The sequence below is a fragment of the Pleurodeles waltl genome, chromosome 7, assembly GCF_031143425.1.
Source record: "Pleurodeles waltl isolate 20211129_DDA chromosome 7, aPleWal1.hap1.20221129, whole genome shotgun sequence".
Lineage (NCBI taxonomy): Eukaryota > Metazoa > Chordata > Amphibia > Caudata > Salamandridae > Pleurodeles > Pleurodeles waltl.
Genome location: NC_090446.1, coordinates 788665356 through 788691339, shown reverse-complemented (window position 1 = coordinate 788691339; position 25984 = coordinate 788665356). Strand labels below are relative to the sequence as shown.

Below are 25984 nucleotides of genomic sequence, written 5' to 3'. Positions count from 1 at the left end.
ACCCCTGTCTCCTAACTGTAGGGACGGACTCCCCAGGACTTTGGGTTGGGGGGGGCGCCCTGGGCGACCACCCCATCTGTGACCAGACTCACCTCTGGGAGGTCATTGCCCAGGATACAATCTAGGGGAAGGTCAGCACTGACTACCACCCTAATCGAGTCAAGGATACCCTCCCTCTCTAGGGGCACTATGGCTACAGGTTTGGAGGTGACCTCCCCTGTGGCTATCCTGACTTTCTTTGTCTTTCCTGGGACATACATGTCTGGCGTCACTAACGGGTCACTCACTATAGTGTGACTGGCACAGGTGTCCCTCAGGCCAGTGGTAGGGATCCCATTCACTTGAATGTGGTGGAAGTGCCTACTCCCACCCTCAGGGATCACCAGCTTACCATCTGGTCCTGTCTCCCAGCACAATGCTAGGAGGACTTCATCTTCTGAGGAATCCTCCTCTATGGCTACACTGGACAGCCCAATGCTAACCACCTTCTTTGGACAGGCTGCATCTCCTCTGAAGTGACCTGTCTGCTGACAGTCAAAGCAAGCCCTACTGTCCAAGAGCTTTTTTAACCCTGGGTCTCCCTGTCTCTGCTTGTCAGAGTGGGAGTGGGATTTACTCTCCTCCTTCTTAGGGTTCTGGGGTACAGAGGGAGTCTCTGTGGTGGGCTTACCACCTCCCTCCTTAGGTTTTTGGGGACCTGTCCCCCCCTTCTTGGAGTCTCCCCCCTGGGACTTGACAACCACCCTGGTTCTCAACCACTCATCAGCTGCCTCCCCTAGCTCTCTAGGGTTGGTCTGCTTAGAGTCCACTAGATGCTGGCGTAACCTTTCTTGGATACAATTGGTCAAGATGTGCTCTCTCATGATCAGATTGTATAACCCCTCATAAGTATCTACCTTGTTACCAATAATCCAGCCCTCTAGTGCCTTTAGTGAAATGTCCACAAAGTCAACCCAAGACTGGGTACTGACCTTCTGGGTGTCCCTGAACTTCATTCTATATTGCTCTGGGGTCAGACCAAACTTCTTGGCTAAGCACCTCTTCATACTAGGGTATGAATCTGCCTCCTCCCCCCTTAAGGTCAGAAGCCTATCCCTCCCTGAGTTGGGGACCAACTCCCACAAAAGGGAACCCCAGTATTGAGGCCTAACCCTTCTCATTTGGAGTGCCCTCTCAAAGGCCCCCAGCCACTTATCTATGTCATCCCCCTCTACATAAGCAGGAACTACCCCCTTGGGTAATCTGGGGCAAACTCCCCCACCCATGGACACCTCAGCTTCTTTATCGCTGCTTCCATCTCTTTTCTCTTTGTATGCCCACTTTTTCTTTTCTAGGGCCAGCTTCTCTGCTTCCAAAGCTATGTATGCTAGCTGGGCCTCCAGCCCTCTTTCTCTGATGGATGGGTTCTCTCCTCCTGAAAGGACCCCCTTCCCACCACTAGCTTTGGATCTGCCCCTAGTGAGTGTATTTACTGAGGACCGTTCTTCCTCGTCCTCACTTAGGGTCAGATGCCTTCCCTCCCCTGAGTGGTTAGAGCTTGCATCCTCCCTTCTTTCTCCCTCCTCTGGAGCTTCTTCTGACTCTACCTCTTGGGCCTCAGCCCATGCTGTCAGGGATGTGATCAGGATTTGCTTCCTGAGATCAGTGGTTGCAGGCAACCCTCTTTCAACACACAACCCCCTAAGCTGGACGACTGTCAGTGTGGGTAGGCTAGCCAGATCAAGCTCCATGGTTCCCTAGTTTTGTGTCAACAAAAACTTTTTGCAAAAATTGGAAACAAGAATTTAGAAAAATTACAAAAATCCAATAATTGAAATTAATCCAAATTAAAAATTAAAAACAATTTTTGCACTAGGTCAATATAAAGTATTTTTAATTTGTTTTACCTAAAACTGTAACGTGATATTGAACACAAGTACAGGATCCCGTCGCTGCTTCCAATTATGTTGGAAAATGGGTTATTGGTAGGGCAGGTAGGTACCTACACCTAGCAACAAGCCACTAACCTCCACATAGGTACAGTTAGGTCTCAGTAAATTAATCCCAGCTCAACCCTTGGTAGCTTGGCAACGAGCGTCAAGGCTTAACTTAGGAGACAAAGTGTAAAGCATTCAAATATCACAAAACAGTAATTAAATAAAACACAGGAAACAGTTTAAAAATCCAAAACCAATTTATAAAAATAGTTTATATTTTTATCTTTAAAATGACACAAAAACGATTAAAATCGGTTCAGGGGAACCGGAGATATGAATTTTTAAAGAATTATTACTTTTCTAGCGCTTAGAAACAAAAAGCGCCAATCGGGTCATCTGGTTGCACCTCGACCGGGGCAAAGTCAAACTTTCAGGCCGACCACGATGGAGCCCTGCTCGGCTACAGGTCGCGGGAGGCCTCGGTTAAAAAGTTACCTTCTGACTTAGTCTTTATTTTGAAGTTTTTCTTCACCGGGACGAACCTGCCAGTTGAATCCGACCTCCTGGAGCCCTTGTCCGGATACGCGATGTGGGTTTCCTCGGTGGAGACTTTTACCTTCGGACTTAGTCATTTTTTCGAGATGAAAATCCTTCGACCGGGGTAAACCTGGATCTTGATCCGACGTCCATGGAGCCCTTCTCGGATACGATGGCTGGGAGGTCCCGGTCAACTTTTTACGTTCGGACTTAGTCTCTTTTTTGGATGTTTTTCTTTACCGGGACAAACCACGAAGTCAGGCCGGGTCGCGGTTGAGGCAAGCCGGCTAGAATTTCCGCGGCGGGTCAGTCCCTCTCTGGAGCTTTTTTCCAAAAATTCTCAAATCTTTTCCAAACTTCTGGGGCTTCACCCAGATGTTCTTTTAAGGTTCTTTTGGGGTCCACAGCTCACCCCAAGGGTCCAGAAGTTCTGTGATGGTCCTTGGGGGGGTGCGGACTTCAACTCCCAGAATGCACCTGGCGCAAACTCCTTTTTGGCCACTGGACAGTGGTCAGCTGGTCGCTTTCTTCAGGAGTTGGTGCAGGGGACTCTGGTTTAGCAATTTTTCACCTGTAGCAAACAGGGAGTCCCTCCTTGAACCAGTTGAAGCCAGGCAAAGTCCTTCTTGTGGTGAAGCCCAAGTGTGCAGCTGGTGCAGTCCTTCTGAGTGCAGGTTCCAGGTGCAGGCCAGGGGTCCAGCAGGGCAGTCCTTCTTCTTCTTTAGTTCCTTTCTTGTTGAATTCTGGAGGGGATCTGAGGTGTGGGTGCAGGTCTGCCAGTTGTATCCTTGCTCCTGGGTGAAAAGCAGGGGGGCCCTGGTTCTCCAATCAGGGACAGGGTCGTCCCCCTGTGATGACCACTTCCTGGGAAGTGTGGCAAAAATCCATCCCAGAAGGCAACAGTCTCTAAAAATCCAACATGGATGAATCTGATTTTTGGAGGTTACATCTGGCTGAGCCCACCCACTGGTGTGGCTAAAAATCATAAACACACCCCTCTCCTGCCCTCTCCTAATCTAATCAAGGGGGCACCTAGCTGTCTGGGGTTGCTGGGTGCTGCAAATGTCCTTCTCTGCCTTTGAAGACCAGTTTGGCAGCCCTCCCCCTTCCTGCCTCACCATCTGCTGAGGGGAGATTCTCTCCCCCAAGCACATTCCTTTGTGTGAAGCCTGGCCACTTCACACCTCATCAAGGCAGCCTGGCAGAAGCTGCTGCAGGCTGGCCAATCAGAGCACAGCAGCAAAAACAATGCAGAGCTGAAATTGGCAACTTTTTAGGTAAAGTCTAAACTTTTTACCTGAACTAGTTATATTAAATCCAACAACTGGAAGTTGTAGGATTTATTACAACAATTAATTTGATACCAAATTCTTGGTATGCAACATTTAAGGAGACTTTAAAATTTAAAATAAAGTCTGCCCATTCTAGCCTATGAAGGCCATTTACTTCAATGAGGGAAAAACGAATTTGGCTGTTTTTACCTCACCAGGGCTTATAAATCTATTTTTATAAAGTCCCTGCTTATAGTTACATGGCACCCAGCCCTAGGGGCACATAGGGCACACCTTAGGGGTGACTTATGTAAAAATAAGGTAGTTTAAGACTTTGGAAGTACCTTTAATTCCAAAGTCGAATTTGCATATAACTTTAATTTAAAAGCAGCCAGCAAGGCAGGCTTGCTTTTAAAATGACACTGGGCACCTCAGCAATGCACCTAGGTGTGCACCATCTATGCTGTGGTCCCTAAACCTACATGCCTTACCATATACTAGGGACTTATAGGTAGGTTAACTTAGCCACTTATAATTAGCCTAATTTGCATATCCATTTTACACAGAGCACAGGCCCTGGGACTGGTTAGCAGTACCCAGGGCACCTTTAAAGTCAGGAAAACACCAGCAAAAAGTGGAAAATGGGGGCAAAAAGTTATGGGGCCTCTGCAATCAGCCCTGTTTTCTCACACCTGCCAGCTGTCCAACTTTGGTGAAGATAAGCCCTTGCCTGCCCATGCAGTACAGTACCCCAGTGCACAGTGTTTCTTGCGGCTGCAAAGGTTTGTTGGCATCTCCGCCACAGGAACGTCTGGCTGCGTGCAGCTCCAGCCCCCAGCACTCCTTCCTGCAACACTCATCCCTCTGTGTGGTTCTTCTGCGACTCGTGTCCCCTTCCTGTGGGACTCCTGTGGGTGCTGCCTCTGCTCCTGTGGGCTCCGTCGCTGAGGGTCCCCCGAGCCTTGCTGGTTCCTGGCAGCACCACTTTTCCACTAACCACAAATTTTACTTTGCCAAGGCTGCTTGGTGGAATTCCTGCACCAACACCAGTCTGCAATCTTCATTCCAGGGTGGGACATGTTCTGCATTACTCAGGAACTCTCTTCCAGCTTCTGGGCTGCAGTGCTGACCTGTTTTTCATCACCGTCGACCAACTCCTGCAAGTACAGCTGGATGGGTAGTAGCTCATATTCCTCCTAGACTTCACTGTGACTCTTGGACTTGGTCCCCTCTTTTCACAGGTGTAAGGAAATGCCTCCTTGGCATGGTTACCCCCTGACCTTTTGCCTTTGCTGATGCTATGTTTTGAATTGAAAGTGTGCTGAGGCCTGCTAACCAGGCCCCAGCACCAGTGTTCTTTCCCTAACCTGTACTTTTGATTCCACAATTGGCACACCCTGGCATCCAGATAAGTCCCTTGTAACTGGTACCTCTGGTACCAAGGGCCCTGATGCCAGGGAAGGTCTCTAAGGGCTGCAGCATGTATTATGCCACCCTAGAGACCCCTCACCCAGCACAGACACACTGCTTACCAGCTTGTGTGTGCTAGTGAGAACAAAATGAGTAAGTCGACATGGCACTCCCCTCAGGGTGCCATGCCAGCCTCTCACTGCCTATGCAGTATAGGTAAGACACCCCTCTAGCAGGCCTTACAGCCCTAAGGCAGGGTGCACTATACCATAGGTGAGGGTACCAGTGCATGAGCACTGTGCCCCTACAGTGTCTAAGCAAAACCTTAGACATTGTAAGTGCAGGGTAGCCATAAGAGTATATGGTCTGGGAGTCTGTTTTACACAAACTCCACAGCACCATAATGGCTACACTGAAAACTGGGAAGTTTGGTATCAAACTTCTCAGCACAATAAATGCACACTGATGCCAGTGTACATTTTATTGTACAATACACCACAGAGGGCACCTTAGAGGTGCCCCCTGAAACTTAACCGACTATCTGTGTAGGCTGACTGGTTCCAGCAGCCTGCCACACTAGAGACATGTTGCTGGCCCCATGGGGAGAGTGCCTTTGTCACTCTGAGGCCAGTAACAAAGCCTGCACTGGGTGGAGATGCTAACACCTCCCCCAGGCAGGAGCTGTAACACCTGGCGGTGAGCCTCAAAGGCTCACCCCTTTGTCACAGCACCGCAGGACACTCCAGCTAGTGGAGTTGCCCGCCCCCTCCGGCCCCGGCCCCCACTTTTGGCGGCAAGGCCGGAGAAAATAATGAGAATAACAAGGAGGAGTCACTGGCCAATCAGGACAGCCCCTAAGGTGTCCCGAGCTGAGGTGACTAACTTTTAGAAATCCTCCATCTTGCAGATGGAGGATTCCCCCAATAGGATTAGGGATGTGACCCCCCTCCCCTTGGGAGGAGGCACAAAGAGGGTGTACTCACCCTCAGGGCTAGTAGCCATTGGCTACTAACCCCCCAGACCTAAACACGCCCTTAAATTTAGTATTTAAGGGCTCTCCCTGAACCTAGAAACTAGATTCCTGCAACAACCAGAAGAAGGACTGCCTAGCTGAAAACCCCTGCAGAGGAAGACCAGAAGACAACAACTGCCTTGGCTCCAGAAACTCACCGGCCTGTCTCCTGCTTTCCAAAGAACTCTGCTCCAGCGACGCCTTCCAAAGGGACCAGCGACCTCTGAATCCTCTGAGGACTGCCCTGCTTCGACGACGACAAGAAACTCCCGAGGACAGCGGACCTGCTCCAAAAAGACTGCAACTTTATCCAAAGGAGCAGCTTTAAAGAACCCTGCAATCTCCCCGCAAGAAGCGTGAGACTTGCAACACTGCACCCGGCGACCCCGACTCGGCTGGTGGAGAACCAACACCTCAGGGAGGACCCCCGGACTACTCTACGACTGTGAGTACCAAAACCTGTCCCCCCTGAGCCCCCACAGCGCCGCCTGCAGAGGGAATCCCGAGGCTTCCCCTGACCGCGACTCTCTGAAACCTAAGTCCCGTCGCCTGGAAAAGACCCTGCACCCGCAGCCCCCAGGACGTGAAGGACCGGACTTTCACTGCAGAAGTGACCCCCAGGAGTCCCTCTCCCTTGCCCAAGTGGAGGTTTCCCCGAGGAAGCCCCCCCCTTGCCTGCCTGCAGCGCTGAAGAGATCCCTTGATCTCTCATTGACTTCCATTGCGAACCCGACGCTTGTTCTAACACTGCACCCGGCCGCCCCCGTGCCGCTGAGGGTGAAATTTCTGTGTGGGCTTGTGTCCCCCCCGGTGCCCTACAAAACCCCCCTGGTCTGCCCTCCGAAGACGCGGGTACTTACCTGCTGGCAGACTGGAACCGGGGCACCCCCTTCTCTCCATTGAAGCCTATGCGTTTTGGGCACCACTTTGAACTCTGCACCTGACCGGCCCTGAGCTGCTGGTGTGGTAACTTTGGGGTTGCTCTGAACCCCCAACGGTGGGCTACCTTGTACCAAGAACTGAACCCTGTAAGTGTCTTACTTACCTGGTAAAACTAACAAAAACTTACCTCCCCCAGGAACTGTGAAAATTGCACTGTGTCCACTTTTGAAATAGCTATTTGTGAATAACTTAAAAAGTATACATGCAATTGAAATGATTCAAAGTTCCTAATGTACTTACCTGCAATACCTTTCAAACAAGATATTACATGTTAAATTTGAACCTGTGGTTCTTAAAATAAACTAAGAAAAGATATTTTTCTATACAAAACCTATTGGCTGGATTTGTCTCCGAGTGTGTGTACCTCATTTATTGTCTATGTGTATGTACAACAAATGCTTAACACTACTCCTTGGATAAGCCTACTGCTCGACCACACTACCACAAAATAGAGCATTAGTATTATCTTTTTACCACTATTTTACCTCTAAGGGGAACCCTTGAACTCTGTGCATGCTATTCCTTACTTTGAAATAGCACATACAGAGCCAACTTACTACAACAGGTCTTCCACTCTAGGAATCCACTGCTGGTTTCTTTGCAGTCTTGTCCTGGTGTCTTCTTTTCGTTCCTTTTGGGTGGTTTGGGGAAATTCCAGTGATTTACTCCTGCTTTCCTGGTGGTGGTGGTGGTGGTGGTGGTGGTGGTGGTGGGGGGGTACTTTGTAACTTATCTCTGTGGTTTCCTAGTACTCCCAGCTCCCCCATACATATTGCACTTTCCTCAGTGGGGGTCATGCATTTGCATTCAATTTATTTTTTGGTATATGGTTTGGCCTCCCCCTAGGGTCACTATTGTCTACCTACATTCCTATGGAGTATTGCCTTTTTAGTAATTTTGGTATAGTGTCACTAAAATAAAGTACCTTTATTTTTGTTACTGTGGTTTCTTTCATGTGTGTAAATGCTGTGTGACTACAAGTGGTATTGCATGAGCTTTGCATGTCTCCTAGATAAGCCTTGGCTGCTCATCCACAGCTACCTCTACACACCTACTACACTCTAATAATAGACAAACCTCTGGTATAAGGTGTAAGTACCATAGGTACCCACCACACACCAGGCCAGCTTCCTACACATTCCATAAAGCATAACATTAGTAGATTGGGAGGCAGTTGGCATTGACTGAGCACAGAGCAGGACTAACTGATGAAAACACAAGCTTGCTCAAAGTTTCCATGTGCTTAGCCTCATGGTCAGGAGCTGCTGCGAGAAAGGCTGCAGTGTTGACTCTACTGGTGGATGCGTTAACCATCAAGGCTCTTTTGGCATACAATGTTAAGTTAAAGTCAGGATCACCCAGAGATAGTCTGTGGCAACAAGCCACTTTTCTGTTGATTGAGGCCCACAGCATGGCTTTGCCAAAGTGCCTAAGAGAGTATCTGTTAAGGCCTCATTGAATGGTAAAATGTTTAGTAGGTGGCTCTTTAAATGTAAGACCTCCATCAGGACATCAGTTTTGACCTCCACTATATGGAGTTGCTGGTCAAGTACCTCCACAGTCGTTCTCATGACCAAAGCAAAAAAGATTCACACTCATCAGTAGCAGGACTAAGTGCTGGGAAGCCCTTTTTGGGCAGCCACAAGCTTCACAAATCCTAAAATAGATGTGTTGAAAAGCCTAGTGTCTGGGGAAGTGTCTAGACAGCTGGTATCCTGTAAATTGGCATACCAATAGTCCTCTTTGTAGGAAGCTGGCTCTTCATTTAGAGGAACAAAATGAGGTACACTGTGTAGAGTGTAGGCAAACCCTAAAGGTATCACAGAGGCAAAAATGACAACCCACATGTTTTTTTTTGTGGTAGTGTGGTCCAACAGTTAGGCATTGTCAGAGGGTAGTGCTAAGCATGTAAGGCACACACTCATACAGTAAGTGGGACACTCAATGTAGGAAGTTGGCTCTGTATGTGCTATTTCAAAGTAAGGAATAGCATGCACAGAGTCCAAGGGTTCCCCTTAGAGGTAAAATAGTGGTAAAAATAGATAATACTAATGCTCTATTTTGTGGTAGTGTGGTCGAGCAGTAGGCTTATCCAAGGAGTAGTGTTAAGCATTTGTTGTACATACACATAGACAATAAATGAGGTACACACACTCAGAGACAAATCCAGCCAATAGGTTTTTATATAGAAAAATATCTTTTCTTAGTTTATTTTAAGAACCACAGGTTCAAATTCTACATGTAATAGCTCATTCGAAAGGTATTGCCGGTAAGTACTTTAGGAACTTCAAATCATCAAAATTGCATGTATACTTTTCAAGTTATTGACAAATAGCTGTTTTAAAAGTGGACACTTAGTGCAATTTTCACAGTTCCTGGGGGAGGTAAGTTTTTGTTAGTTTTACCAGGTAAGTAGGACACTTACAGGGTTCAGTTCTTGGTCCAAGGTAGCCCACCGTTGGGGGTTCAGAGCAACCCCAAAGTCACCACACCAGCAGCTCAGGGCCGGTCAGGTGCAGAGTTCCAAGTGGTGCCCAAAACACATAGGCTAGAATGGAGAGAAGGGGGTGCCCCGGTTCCGGTCTGCTTGCAGGTAAGTACCCGCGTCTTCGGAGGGCAGACCAGGGGGGTTTTGTAGGGCACCGGGGGGGACACAAGCCCACACAGAAATTTCACCCTCAGCAGCGCGGGGGCGGCCGGGTGCAGTGTAGAAACAAGCGTCTGGTTTGTAATGGAAGTCAATGAGAGATCTCGGGATCTCTTCAGCGCTGCAGGCAGGCAAGGGGGGGATTCCTCGGGGAAACCTCCACTTGGGCAAGGGAGAGGGACTCCTGGGGGTCACTTCTCCAGTGAAAGTCCGGTCCTTCAGGTCCTGGGGGCTGCGGGTGCAGGGTCTCTCCCAGGCGTCGGGACTTTAGGTTCAAAGAGTCGCGGTCAGGGGAAGCCTCGGGATTCCCTCTGCAGGCGGCGCTGTGGGGGCTCAGGGGGGACAGGTTTTGGTACTCACAGTATCAGAGTAGTCCTGGGGTCCCTTCTGAGGTGTTGGATCGCCACCAGCCGAGTCGGGGTCGCCGGGTGCAGTGTTGCAAGTCTCACGCTTCTTGCGGGGAGCTTGCAGGGTTCTTTAAAGCTGCTGGAAACAAAGTTGCAGCTTTTCTTGGAGCAGGTCCGCTGTCCTCGGGAGTTTCTTGTCTTTTCGAAGCAGGGGCAGTCCTCAGAGGATGTCGAGGTCGCTGGTCCCTTTGGAAGGCGTCGCTGGAGCAGGATCTTTGGAAGGCAGGAGACAGGCCGGGGAGTTTCTGGAGCCAAGGCAGTTGTCGTCTTCTGGTCTTCCGCTGCAGGGGTTTTCAGCTAGGCAGTCCTTCTTCTTGTAGTTGCAGGAATCTAATTTTCTAGGGTTCAGGGTAGCCCTTAAATACTAAATTTAAGGGCGTGTTTAGGTCTGGGGGGTTAGTAGCCAATGGCTACTAGCCCTGAGGGTGGGTACACCCTCTTTGTGCCTCCTCCCAAGGGGAGGGGGTCACAATCCTAACCCTATTGGGGGAATCCTCCATCTGCAAGATGGAGGATTTCTAAAAGTTAGAGTCACCTCAGCTCAGGACACCTTAGGGGCTGTCCTGACTGGCCAGTGACTCCTCCTTGTTATTCTCATTATTTTCTCCGGCCTTGCCGCCAAAAGTGGGGCCTGGCCGGAGGGGGCGGGCAACTCCACTAGCTGGAGTGTCCTGCTGGGTTGGCACAAAGGAGGTGAGCCTTTGAGGCTCACCGCCAGGTGTGACAATTCCTGCCTGGGAGAGGTGTTAGCATCTCCACCCAGTGCAGGCTTTGTTACTGGCCTCAGAGTGACAAAGGCACTCTCCCCATGGGGCCAGCAACATGTCTCGGTTTGTGGCAGGCTGCTAAAACTAGTCAGCCTACACAGATAGTCGGTTAAGTTTCAGGGGGCACCTCTAAGGTGCCCTCTGTGGTGTATTTTACAATAAAATGTACACTGGCATCAGTGTGCATTTATTGTGCTGAGAAGTTTGATACCAAACTTCCCAGTTTTCAGTGTAGCCATTATGGTGCTGTGGAGTTCGTGTTTGACAGACTCCCAGACCATATACTCTTATGGCTACCCTGCACTTACAATGTCTAAGGTTTTATTTAGACACTGTAGGGGTACCATGCTCATGCACTGGTACCCTCACCTATGGTATAGTGCACCCTGCCTTAGGGCTGTAAGGCCTGCTAGAGGGGTGTCTTACCTATACTGCATAGGCAGTGAGAGGCTGGCATGGCACCCTGAGGGGAGTGCCATGTCGACTTACTCATTTTGTTCTCACTAGCACACACAGGCTTGTAAGCAGTGTGTCTGTGCTGAGTGAGGGGTCTCTAGGGTGGCATAAGACATGCTGCAGCCCTTAGAGACCTTCCTTGGCATCAGGGCCCTTGGTACTAGAAGTACCAGTTACAAGGGACTTATCTGAATGCCAGGGTGTGCCAATTGTGGATACAATGGTACATTTTAGGTGAAGGAACACTGGTGCTGGGGCCTGGTTAGCAGGGTCCCAGCACTCTTCTCAGTCAAGTCAGCATCAGTATCAGGCAAAAAGTGGGGGGTAACTGCAACAGGGAGCCATTTCTTTACACTCAAATCCCACACCAATTTCTAAAAATAACATACTTTTATATAAACTTAGATAACCTGAATTAGGTGAATATTTTGAGTTATGAATTTTTAGAGTTTACAAAAGCTGACAGTGCATTTTTCAGATGTCGTAATGTTATCCTGTGAAAGAACAATCATTGCATACAGGTATAGTACAGATTCTTACGGGACCAATCACCTGGACTTAGGTTAAGTATGGGGCAAGGTCCAAGGCAACACCAACAGGTCACCTTAGACTAAACTGTGGCGGCCGGGTGCAGTTGAGCATCAGGTGCCCCATGAAAGTCTATTGGGACTGGTCCAGTCACAAAGCTGCTGCTGGGGTGGACTGAGTCTAGTCTGGGCGAACCACCAAGTGGGGGTCAAGTCTTGCGATAGTCGGGCACTTAGGGACACCAGTGGCCCTGGTCTTCTCGGTCCAGGGCGTCCAGGTGCAGATGCAGTTTGGGGTCTAGTCCAGCCGAACCAAGAAGTGGGCTTGGGTCTCACAAGCCTGGGGGATGTACTGACAACAGTGGTCCTCTTCTCAGTCCGGGGCATCCAGGTACAGAGATGCAGTGGACCGTCGGGCCTCAGTCACCAGAGGTAGTGGCGGTGAAGAGGGCTCTGCAGAACGCCACTGGGAAGTCCAGAGGGCAGGCTTGGGTGGGTTTCGTCTCTGAAGAGCCTGAGAACCATGCTGGCACCAGTGGCCAACCTCAGCTTGGGCTAGGTGGCTCAGGTGCAGTGGTATTGCCCGGCTTTGGGGTTTTGGCAGTCCTGGTCTTCACAATTCTCTCTTGGGATGCCTACAGATGCAGTGAAGCAGCTCCTCTGCTCCAAGGGAGTTCTTCTTGGTGACTTTAAAAGCATTAGCTGCTCTCCTGGTTTCTTGGAGGATGCAGCGACAGGACAATTGCTCCTCAAGGGCCGAGTGTAGCAGGCAGGCTAGCAGGGTGTGCGCAGTCTGTTGTGCTCCCCGGTTTTCAGGTTCAGCAGGCTTCTTGTCCACTTTTTCCTTTGTGTCCAGCAAAGATTAGAGGTACTAGTATCAGGGGGTCCCCTAAATACTCATTTGGGGGTAGTAAAGTTATTGGGAGTGACGGATAGTAGCCAATGGGCTACCTACCCTTGGGGTCACAATACCCACTAGATGACATTCTTTGGGGAGTGGGCATCACTATGCCCCACGATTTCTAATTCCACCACACCCAAGATGGCGGAATTCCTGAGGCTGTGTTCATTTCAGGCTGGTCACCCTAGGGATGTATCCAGCTTGGAAATGCCACACGCCTCCTGCTTAATTAATTTTCCCGCCTGTCTAGGTGGCAGATGGACACTCCGGGGCGGTGGTGTAGGGCATCTTCCTCTGGTTGTGTGCCATGTCTTCATCTTTAGGGAGTACCTTGTCATGCAGTCTGCATGAGGTTGGTGCTGTGTCCCTTTGAGTGGCACAAGTTGTGCTGCAGCTTTTAGGGGCACTCTTCAGAACCCATGTCCTAGGTACCAGAGGTACCATTTACTAGGGACTTAGAGGTACTGAAGGGCCTGGCCACTTTTGGATCAAGTGACCAGGTGCCTTGTCTTGTGTTTGGGGAAGGAACACTGGCACTGGCGACCTGGTAAGCAGGAACCAGCACACTTCAGTCAAAGTTGCATCAAAAACCAGGTATCCCACATGGAGACTTACCACTGCAGCTGAAGATGCACTCACCATTTTCAGAGGCAAATTAGTCCCTCTTATCGTAGTCATGGTCTGAACCGGATATGAAGAGTTAATGTAGAGTATGTGCTCTGTGTAGTGGTAAAGGTAAGGTGTAGTCCTGGCAATATGTTGCGCATCAAAGTACAACCTTGGCGGGGGTCGAGAGACAAAGCTGTTTCGGAGACTACTATAGATAAGAGCTCCTCTTCTGGCAGTGCTGGTACCCACCTCGATGTGAAAGAAACCTGTGGGTAGGGAGTGGTGCTGGAACCGAAGCCTACACTGAAGCTCGCTGCAGGTAAGTGCCCCTTTTTGTCATGGTCACCTCTACTTTTTGCCACTGGTACGGATGTTTTTTTGACTGATGTGCACTGGGTCCCTGCTAACCACTTACCACTGCTCTTTCCCTAGAAACAAGGTAAATGGTCTAACTGTCACACTATTTTCATACACATTGGCACCGCTGTAGGACCCTAGTAGGTGGTACCCCTGGTACCTAGGGCATGTATAGCACAGAGGGTCCCTAAGGGCTGCAGCTTGTATTATGCCACCCTAAAGAACCCTCATTAAAATTGCTTGCAAACTGCATCTCATGGCACAAACCATGAGAGAAAACATGACATGGCACACTCCCCAAGTCCCCCCCCCCCCCCCCCCCCCCCCCCCCCAATGCAGATCCTGTGACAGGTCCCTCTGAAGTATGACAGGTGAACCGCATGGCGCTCACAGCTACCAACGTAACCAGCACCTATGCTCTAGGACTTCCCAGGGCCATGTGCCCCAACCTGCTGGTGATTTCTTGGACCCTTGGACCTAAGCATCTTAACCCCCAAAGGAAATCTTCTAAAACCATTTGAAAGTATACCCATAAAGTGAATGTTTCTCCCATAGGATAATGTTACTGCATTTGAGGCTCATGCCTCAAATCCGACAGCTATATTTACTGTACCTTTACAAATTGCTAAATTGAAGAGTACTTACCTGATCTCGCAGATGTTGGTGTCTGAATTAATCTTAAAATCTGCTATTTTTCTAAATTGGTCTATAGTATCTTCTTGGGTGTGTGTCTCTTTATTGACTGTATTCAACAAATGCCTAACACTATCTCTGATAAGCCTAACCTGCTCTTTCACACTACCACTAAAGAACATTTGGGATTATTAATTTAAGCTCTGTAAACCAATAAGGGTATGGACTATCTGCACGGAGTACTTCTACCTTGGTACACTACATGAATAGCCAGCTTCCTCCACTTGTGCAGACGCAGAAGCAGGTTTAAGAGGCAAACACACCAGAAGGACCTCAGCTGGAGGCCTCTGCAGATTCTTTGGGCATAAAGGCACACCAGAGATAGCCAGAAGCAAGCCAAATGTGGACAGCATGGCATGTCTAAAGGCTTCTATTTGTTCTGATGCTGCCATTGGACTCGCAAATTCGGGTTGCAACCAAACTCAGAATCTGCGCTTTAGGAGCGAGACAGAGGCATCCTCAGGGCTTGTCTGTAATTTGAGAGTGGAAAGAAGGAAACTATTCCTGTTTCAACACCTTGTGCCTCTTTTTAGACTTATACAAAGACTTTGTTCCCACTTTAACTTCTTGTGCTTTTTAGACTCAGCCAAAGACTTCGAATGCAATAAGGATCTACTGCTGAAATGCCTTTGGAAGGGAGAAAGGGGCCTTCCTTTTAACTTACACCAGCCACAGTTTGGAGTACTCTAATGCATGGTGCCAGAGGATCACCTCGCAGTCCTGCAGGTTTATCTGAACATAGTTGTTGCAGACCCTGGAGGTGTGCTTAAACCCAAAGTACCACAGACATTCCTAATAGAGATCTGTCACAGACACTTCTTTGAAACAGTTCCTACAAGGTTTAAACCCTGCAGTTCTAAGAGGTGACATTTGCCTTGCACACAGGTAAACGTTTGGATAAAATTACTCAAAGAGTAAAGCTTCGGATCCACATGTGAAAGCATGGAAAGAAAGGAACTGACAGCAGCACACATAGGTGATGCTTATATGTGGCCCGATACTTCTAGAGCAGAACAACATTGATGGGGTGCTGCATGACACAACCTACTGGCAAGCAGACTACTGTTTGAGTTTCTGGATCCAATCAAAAAGATAGAGGAATATTCACAAGGTGATGAATCTGCAGTTAGAAGTATCCATCACAATAACAGTTTCAATACAAGGCTTCACTAGATGCAAAAGTACCCAAAGAGTAACAAAAGTGAAAACTAAAACTTTCTTAGCAGTCTATTTGACCTAGGACTATTAGTTTGGTCTTAAACTGACAGTTGGTCTCCCTTAACTCTGGAATGGGTCTTCTATTAGACATATGGTACTCAGGACATCACAACAAGAACAGAAAAATCGCCAGAGACTAAAGGCTAATAGCCTACTGGTTTGGATGGTGGTTTTTCAAAGGTACATATTTTCAGGAGGGACATCTTTCATTATGCCCTTATCCTTTTTTTTTGGGGGGGTAACACCTCTGATTTTGAAGCACAGTACTAGAGAGGCTTGCATCTGTAGCCCTTATCCAGTTTAGGTCCTGCTAAGAACTAGAGGCACAAGCACTTTAAGATCCCAGTCGACTCAAACCAAGCAACTAAACATAACCGACAAATGGCAGTGTTACCAGAAACGTAGCATTCAATTGTAGCTAAGATGTAAAACACTGCTGGACATGGTGTCATCAAATATTACTTACTGTGTTAAACCGGAGCAAGATGTAACTGCCCGTCCATGCTACCCTGAGCGAGTTAAGTGCCTTGGCTATTCAACTAGAGGACAGAACTGGGACCATGAAAAAAATACTATTCCATATCCTGCTCATTAACAGAATCCACTGAATGCAAACAATTGCGAGAAAAGGCCTACCAATAGTACCCTATGAATATTTGAGAGAGGTTTGCAATGCCATCAGTGCAGCGTTTACAACACTTGAGATGGCAAAAAGAGTAGCTGTTTACCAACGTCTAAAGCAGGCTTTGGGATCAAATACGCTGGGACTGAAATAAGGATTGGGGAAATTAGGATTTTAAATAAACAAGTGGGGACTTGCAAAACACGGTGGGCAAGAATATAGCACATTTTATTCTTCCTTCCAGAATTTAAAAATCTACCATAACAGGATAAACCTAACCATTGAACATGTTAGTACACAATACTGGGCAATTTAAAGCCAGAGTCTTGCAAACGTAGTTTGTTACTAAATTGGCTCTATGGTAATGTACTCCCTCCAATTCTGTCCTCTTAACCTGCAGTAGAGATTCTGAGCAAAATTAAAGTGTAACTAGGCATGAGACTAGAGCATTACTAATAGTAAGGCAGAGCAATCAATTATCGCCTTCCTGCTTTCTCCGTAGTGAAAATTGACTCAAAAGAATGGAGTTAACACCCTCCTTCTGCACTGCACACTTAAATGACATCTGTTCCTATGGGTTAAGTGGAAGAGAGAAGAATCGTGCTGACAATCCAGTACACAAGTCAGTACTCATTACACCGTTTGCACTACCTCACCAGCAAATTACAAATCCTGCATTACAAAAGGCAGGCATAATGAACATATGTGCAGGTTTAGTGTGACTGCCAGGAACAATGATTACCAGGCGGAGGTTATGAGCTGAATAAAAATACCATCTTTGCCAGTTCCATCTTATCAAGTCCAAATACTAGCATCCACTGATCAAACAGTCTAGATGTTAGACTTTGCAAATTGAAACTGCAGTACTTACAGCTAAACAGAAAGTTGCAGGTGGCATGGGATACACAGACAATGGAAACAAAGCCTCTAAGTTAATAATTTGAGCAAATGTATGCACAAGTCGTGCTTCTCTTGAGAGATGTGACAGTGGCACTCGTTTCCTACAGATGTCAAGGCCACTCTTTTTATTAAGTCATGTAAATGTGAAAGTAGTGGGTGGAACTACATTTAACATGAGTTGTTTGAGTATTCCTGAAAAAGCCTAACGGGGTCTTCTGAAGGAAATGTATAAGAACCTGGCTTTATCCTGCTCAGATCTTTTGCTCAAGATTATCATTTGAATGGCTGAGTCTGACCATAGGTTGAAATAATTAAGATGTATCAATGTTAGTAATTTCCTTAAAAGTGTCTTTTGTGCACGAGTCTGTAAAGTTTGTTTGTTTAGGTGAGACCATTAATTGTCATCAGGTTATTGCAATGATGACCATGTTATAAAGAGTACAGAAAGTGTTGATGTAAACCACATGCTCAATCTGAAAATGTCATGGACTGCAACATCACTCTGGAATTCTGTTCCTAGTATTTAAAAAGATAATGCACCGTTGTTACAACATTGCTGCATAATGTCACAAGTAGATCCATAAGCAACGCCTTCTTAATACTATTTTTGCACAGATTACCTTTGTCTGATGGATGCTATTAACGTACCCACAAAATGCACATTTTAGTAGACTTAAAGTGAAATCATTTTCAAACACTGTCATCACGTATTTCAATCTACCAGGTCCATTATAGAATAGGACCATTTGCTATAACATTGAGGGAACTTACCTTTTTGTAAGCCATTTCAAAAAGTTTCAGTGATGCCTGCTGAAGGCTGGATGCAGCTTGCCTGATGCTTTCTCCAGTTTCTGTATCTTTACGAGATAAGAGGTCCCTCATTTTAGCAATCTCCTCCTTCAGTTTGTTGCACTGTGGAAGCCATCACAGATATTAAGATCACCGACTCAACTACAGAACAAACTTTTCTTTTATACAAACTGAAGTTATAACAGTTGACAATTTTGCTTGAGGTTGAATTCCATGTCATCCAAAGTTTTTGTTTTTCACACTGATGGGTTTAAGGTCAGCATTTTTAGTAACCTAGACTGCTCCTCTAGGTTATTATTCATGTCAGTACGAAAAAGATACTTACCTATAACTACAGATTGCGAGCTTTTACATCTTTCCTAGATTCACATGCAGAAAGATTGCCCGTTTCCCTCAAGGAACCAATGAATAGATTATATGCAAACTAAACTGAGAACACTTCAGCTCCTTAGCTCCTTCACTGAATGTTTTTTTTGGGGGGCAGGATCCGTCAAGCACTGGCCAAGAAAAAAAGGGGGCTCCCAAAACTGAATTCCCCCATGCAATTTGTAAAGGGAATACAATTAGATACTTACCTATAACTGCAGTTATCCATTTCTGGTATCTTCAATAGATTCACGTTTGAATCATTCGTAGTGGGAGTCTCATGGTACCATAATAAAGCAGTATGCAAGAATTACAATAGGGTTTAATAGCAGTATGCCATCAATTTAATAGCCTATGTCCTTTTTAAAAAGGACTGAACCTTTTAAGTCTCATGAACTGGTTCAAAAGGGGATTTCATTAATTGAGAGAGAACCATGATGAGATGCCAGTCTAAGGGGAGGTGCTCGCACTGGTTGGAAAGGTCTGAATAGCCCTTTCATGAATTGCTTAATGAGTCTTGTGGAGTAGAGAGTTGTTTGTGTAAAATGTCTGTACCTTGAAATTGTGGCGAGGTGAACATTAATTGATGCATGAACAAGTACAGACTTGGCTAGTGAAAGAACGAATGATCTGTTCGGGAGAGGTTATAAAGGGGTCTAGGTCATTCTGATGGCACAGAGACAGAATTTTTTCCACTTTAGCATGTAAGCTTTGTTTGTACTCTCCGCCCACACTCTGGATAATATATCTCGGCATTCCTTTTGATGGTTACGTTTCTGAACTCATAGAACTCGGGAGCCATGCGTGCACAACTGGAAAGAGGCTGGCTCTGGGTGTAAAACTTGGCCCTGGTTCCTCGTTAGAAGTGTTTGTTTCTTCTGAAGACTGATGGGTTCAGTCAGACAGGAGAATCCGCTCTGCAAACCAGTGTTGTCTAGGCCACGTGAGGGCTATCAGGATGAGAGGACACTGCTTCGATTTAATCTTCTTTAGGATCCTGGGAAGCAATGGGAAGGGGGAAAAAACATTCATAAATCTCAGACCACCGCATCGAAAGGATGTAGATACATTTTGTGAATTGTGAGCCAACCCCAAAGAGCTTGGGCTTCTTGAGAAACATAGACCAGACTCCACCCTGATTATTGGTGTCATACATGCTGGTTGCGTTGTTTGTACAGACCAGCAGTGATGAGCCTGTTATTCGTGGCAGAAAAGCTTGTAGCTTGAGAAATATCACTTCGTTCCAGGCGACTGATGAGTATTCGTTTTTAAAGCTTGGACCATTTCCCCAGGATCTGCAGGTCCTCTAAATGGCTGTCATAGCCCTCTAGAGAAGCATCAGTCAAGATGACAAAGTCTGGAACTGGAGTCAGGAACGTCAGGCCTTGAGCGATATGATCTATTCGAGACCACAATGCTAGCGTTTTCACCATCATTGGGGAACTGCTGATCAAGTCTTCGAATGAGCCTTGAGACTGGATCCATTGCTTCTGCAGCTCTTCTAACAGTCTCATCTTTAGTCATTGCAGCGGCATTAGGTTTATTGCAGAGGAGATCATCCCCAGGAACAACTTGAATAGTATTACAGAAACAGACTTTCTTTTGGAGATTTGTAGAGACAGATTGGATATTCTTTGTTGTCTGTCTTCTAATAAGTAAGCCTTGCTATTGATTGTGTTGAGGTTGGCACAGGAAAGTTATCCTTTGAGGCAGCATGGTGGAGGATTTTTGGTAGTTTACAGTGAGACCTAGTCTGGGAAACAGTGAAAGACAGGCCCTGGTGGCTTGGGATGCAAGTTGAGGTGATGAAGCTTTCAGCAGTCTATTGTGTAGGTGGGGAAATACCTCATGACCTTGTTTGCAAAGTGCAGCCACCACTAGGGCAAGACATTTTGTACAAATCTGAAGGGCTGACTTTAGTCTGAAAGGAAGGACTCTGAAATGATAATGGGTACTGGCTACGGTGAAGCAATGCTTGGGATGAATGGCAATGTGGACATAAGCATCTTTTAAGTCCAATGATGTCATGTAATCTCCGCTGTCTAGAAGATGAAGGATGTTTGCTAAAGTAATCATACTGAAGGACTGTTTGTGCAGAAATGTGTTCAGTTTCCTGAGGTTCAGTATGGCCCTCCATTGCCCTGCCTTCGTTCACACAAGGAAAAAAAACAGGAGTAAAATCCTAATCCTCTTTGATGAAGGGGATCCTGCTCTAAGGCATCTTTGGAAAGCATTATTAATGCTTCTTACTTAGTAAGTGAAGACGGGGTAGGGATGCTCCTTTCGGATGATGGGTTGGTGGTCTTTGCACAAACTCTTAGGTACGGTAATAGTTTACTAGATCCAACACCCATTTGTCTGATATTCTCTCCTTCCAGTGGTGGAGGTAGCTTGAGATATTCGCGCCCACATGTATGAAAGGAGTGTGTGTAGCTGGTACCTGGACCAGGCCACCCTGGAGGGGTTGTTTTCGGCATTAAATGTCATTGTTGTAGGCTGCTGACAGCGGCTGGTAATAGGCCTGATGATAGGAAGGCCAATGTTGGACCGAGTTTGAAATTGCTGGGGTCTTAAGTATCCACCTCAAAAAGAAGAGAAAACTCTCCCTCTGGCACATCGAAAGGGCAATTTCTTGAACTGCAAAGTGCAGCCATACCTTTTATTGCCAAAAAGGCGTTGTCAATGTGCTACCCAAATAGCGTTTCGCCATTGTAAGGCGTGTCTAAGTTCTTTAATTGGACCTCCGGTCTAAAAGACGTGGCCTTTAGACATCCTTGGTGCCTTAAAACTGCTACTCTGGCTAATTAATGGAAACCTGTGGAGGCACTGTTGACAGCACAATCGATAATCTTTGAAGTGCGCTCACCCTCCTGTAGTATCTTCTTTGTTTCAGACTTCCTGTCCTCACGGATAAGATCAAGCAAGCTGCTGATATCTGACCACATCTGGCGAACATAACTCCATAGGATTGCAAGTGTGTTGGCTGCACGGACAGTAATGGCAGACATGAGAGAAAACCTCTTCCCCACATTGTCCAGAAGTTTGCCTTTCTTATCTTGTGGAGCAGATATGAAAATGGACAGGTTTTTTGGGCATCTTTGAGCCGCCTGAGATGAGACTGATTCAGGCTTAGATTGGCAGATGAGACACGCAGGGGAATCCTCTGTGGCCCTATATGTATTATGCAGGCGAGGTGGAACTGGAGGATCCGTAGCTGGATTTTTCATGATTTTAAGCCCCTCACTCCAGATGTAATCTGTGATGGGGATGGCTCTCACTGACTTTCATGCCTGCACTATAAAATAATAGAGAAAACAGTCCGACTGCCTAACGGAGGTTGATAGGTGGACACGTACTGCAGCTCGGTCCATTAAGTTGTGGAAACCCCCTGATGTCCTCAGGGGAGGAGTCTGAGGGGTGAGGAGGTGGAGGAAATGGAGTCGGGACCAAGTAATCATCCTACTCGTCCTGTGGTTGTTGTGGACCAGAGATTTCTCACTCTTATCTTTCATCTACTGTAGAAGCCACATTCTCCCTAGAAGATGCAGCAATGGTTGAAGCGGTTGTAAACCTGGGTGCTGGTGGTAGGGGAATGTTTCTTGGTGTGGCAGGAGAAGCAGCCTAAGATTGTGATGGCCGTGGATCTTGGTTCGAGTTTGGAACACCCTTTTGTAAACTTGCAGCATGGCCTGCAAATCTTCAACCAGGGAGGTAGGCATTTGAACAACATTTTGCCATGGTTGAGGAAAGATATTAGCATATTTTTCATAGTTTTTAAAATGTAGGATGTAATAAGACTCTCAGCAATGTTGGTCATTGTCCTCTTGATACTTCACTTTAAGTTCTGAGGAACTGTGAGGGTCCCCCAAAGGGTCTTTCATCTTCACACTCCTCCCATTCTAACAAATGGCTTGGAAGCAAAGTTGAAACTTTGCTCGGAGAGGTCACCTCAGGGTGCAGGGAAGTCTGTCACTTTTATAGTTGTAATTGCATTTGATGGTGTGGCAGACAATGCAAACATGAAATGTGATGTTGCAGGCAGAATTCCTCCCGTCGACGGTGTAGATAATGGTGGTGGTTTGGCAGTCGTTAATGGTGGTGCAGCCATCGTCAACGGTGTCTTTGGCTTCCTCTAGGATATCTTCCTCTTCAACGGCGGTGATGTCAAGTACGCCATCAACTGGGAGTCAGAGGCAGATACCTCTGTGGACGATATGGGAGGAGTAATAGCGGTTGTCGACAATGTTCTCTACGACGATGCCCTCGTCAATGAGACGGAAGTCATGGTAGCTGTGGCAGTCAACACTAACTGTCAATGGTGGTGGTGTGAGAGGGATTAAGACAGACGGTTCAGATGAGGGAGAGAAGCAATGCTTTTTTCTCTTCAGAGATTAAGTGGATTGTTGGGAGGAGGCCGACTCAAGATAAGAGGAATTGTCTCCTTTTTGTGAAGGTCTTTGTGGTGAGACTGAGGCCTTCCTGCTTTCCTCAGAAACCCCTTGGCCAGAGCATCTTACCATTTTATGAGGCCTTACAGTTGAATCACTGTCCTCATCTAAAGAGCTGGATCTTTGAGATCTGGACTTCTGCAGCCACAAGTTATCTTCACTCTGTCTCTCAAAGTTTTTGAAGAGAAGGTACGGAAAACTTTACACTCCTTTAACTGATGTTGTGGGTAAAGGTAGTATAGACAGTGAGTCATCCACATGCAGCCTCTTCTTCCCACAGAACTTGTAGGAACTAAACTGACCTTTCTTGGAAGACTCGGCCATTATGTTGAAAACTAGAATTCATAGGAAAAAAGTGAGCAGAGCTCAGGGAGACTCCCTTCACATGACATGCAGTAGAAAATGTGAGGGGATCAGCCTTTCTTTTTTTTATAAAGGACATAGGATATTAAACTGATGGCCTACTGCCGTCATAGCCCATTATAATTCTAGCACACTGCTTTAATATGGTAGTGTGGGGCTCCCAGTTCAACGACTGGGAATGATTCAATCTGGATAATTTTAGACACTGCTACAGCCAAAACAGCTAAACCGAATTACACCAAATTTGCCAGAAAGCTAGACCTTTACAAAAATGTGTATTTTTGATTTGTTGTAAATCAATTCATTACTCTGGAAATTTAAAGTTCAAAATGTATGGATATCTGGAGGTTGGGTTTGCGGGAGTCTTGCAGGCACACAAGTTCAAATAATAGAGCAATGTCATTGGCAGAGGGGGGCCTTTCTTCCTCCCGGTCGGCTGCCTCACTCATGCTCTGATTGACTGGGGTCAACATGAAGAGAAATACTGTAGCAGCCATTACCGGATGCAAGGTATCTGTTCCCTGTGTCGTGAAAAATGGGGGGGGGGGGGGGGGGGGGGAAGAGGGGGAGGGGTTAGGGGGACGATCAAACTATAAGAGACCCCCACCCACCCCCGGACCTTGTGGTGCACCCCCCCTCAAGCAAAATGTAACTTTTATTTTTTTTGCAGGGCCACAATTCCACAAGAGACTTGTAGGAGGCCAGTGCAACCCTTCCTCTGCCTCCAGCGGGGTCATAGGAGGACGCCCTGACTCTCACAGGATTGGAGAACCATAAACACAATTTAAAAAAACAGGGGGGTGGGGGGGTCTGTGTGAAGGCTGTGAGCAGATGGGTGCCGTGCCATAGACTCTCTGGCTAACCTCATGCACGGCAGGGGGTTGGCAGGGCTAAATATGGTAATAAAATCTTCCTTGAGGCTAAAAACAAAAAGCCCTAGAAATCCACTGGAAAAACAAAGGTTTAAGTGATGTTATAGTTAGGTGAAAATGTCTATTTGAATGTTAAAATAAAAAAACAAAAACAAAATAGAAATTCACCAGTTACAGCTTACTGAAGTAACTAACTCAAGTCCTCGTCATGCACAACTCTGATCTCACAATACATTATCAAGACATGTTCTATGACATTGCTAACACCTGAAATTATATCTGATGACATCACAGTACAGTGCTGGTGGAAATGGCTCTGGGACGCATCAGATGAGGCATCAATTTTCATCAATATTTTCACAAAAGACAATTCATTCTCAAAGGATGATTTTGGTTTGCTCACTGCACCACTTTGAGTGCTTCTCCAAGAAAGGTTACATTTTATGCTATTGCTTCCTGTCATACCTTGAGAGAATTACGTCAGCAACTGAGATAGAGATACATGGATATATTCTAATTCACTTGCCCCTTGGAAATAAGTTTGTATGCGAAGGTTGTTGCGAATCAAAAATGGGTACCAGCTGGGCATATTGTTACTCCAACACAGACCTCTCTTCTTTCACCAGTTCTGGATGAGGTTGAAGAAGATGGGGGCCTTTTGAAGTAGCTGGAGACAGTAAAGTTAAAGGAAGTGTTGGCTCTGGAGGCTGCAGTGGAACCAGAGCGACATTTTGCAGCAGGTTACCTCCCCCCTCAGCATTTCTGGAAGAGGTTTTGCATAATGTGTCAGTGTTGCAAGGAAGACAAAATGCACCTTAAAATTGTGGCTGCTGGGAAAACAGAAAAAAAACCTGGTTGTCTGTATAATTTCTGGCAGAGTAGTCTGTCTCCTCTCTTAATACTCCAAATCTCCTGCTACAAGTGCATGTCCAGCTAATTAGGACCAATTTCATAAGGATACCCTGGCCATAATCAATAAGAATACACCTGCATGGGTGACCCAGCTCCAACACTACTGATGTTATCACTAAATTGTTCATCCTCCTGAAAGGACGGCCATGCAAGATCTCTGGTAGGAGGATCTGAAGTAAAGCAGATAGGGGATGTTGGCCAGTATGTCAAACTGGGAAAAAGAAATGTTGTCAGTGTGGGTGTTGAAGCAGTTATCAACAAGAACTCTGAAAACCCTGCCTTCGATAAGGCAAACATCTCGAAGTCTTGGAGGGAGTTGTATGTCAATTTATAAAAAGATCCAATTTTGGAGCAGTGGTACGTACGGCTGTCAAAGTAGAACCCACAGGCTTGGAAATCCTAGCCTTCTCCAGCAAACTGACATCAGAAGCAGATGTCGGCACTTTAGGAGCAGAGGGTTTTGAGTTGGATGTGACAAGAGTCTTAGCAACTGAGGCTCTGAACAATCCTATTTAGATCTTACACCTTGAAAGATAATGGCTTAGACACCTTTTATGTATGCAGCACCTGGAAAATCATCTGTCACCAAGGGTTTATAAGCTGAAGGGTTAACAAGTGTCATAGTTCTAAACCAAATAACCAAACTTGTGAAGGCAAATGCATTTTTAATGAGGAACTTCTATATATATATATATATATATATATATATATATATATATATATATATATATATATATATATATATATATATATATATATATATATATGTCTTAACATGAGGCAAATGGCTTGAAGAGTCATTTTGAAGGTGCCACAGTCACCAAAGAAAAGAGGTAGGGGGCAATTAATTGATAGAATTAAAAAGAACATTTCAGAAGAAAAACCAAAACACCTGGAGGTCACCTGTAGCTTGACACCAAGCCTGATGATGGAAAATATTCAACCAAGTGAATCTATGAAGCGCTTCAAAGCTAGGGACAGTGTGAATTAAAAACCATGTGCACTTAGTCAAAAAAGCAAA

General features: G+C 46.4%; 1 protein-coding gene across 1 annotated transcript in view; it reads right to left on the bottom strand.

Moving 5' to 3' along the window:
* Positions 1-25984, bottom strand: part of HSPA9 (heat shock protein family A (Hsp70) member 9) — a 324302-nt gene that overhangs the window by 31480 nt on the left and 266838 nt on the right. The window contains exon 17 of the mRNA XM_069199318.1: positions 17964-18104. Within this exon, the coding sequence (XP_069055419.1) occupies positions 17964-18104 (141 nt within the window). The remainder of the gene's footprint in view (positions 1-17963; positions 18105-25984) is intronic.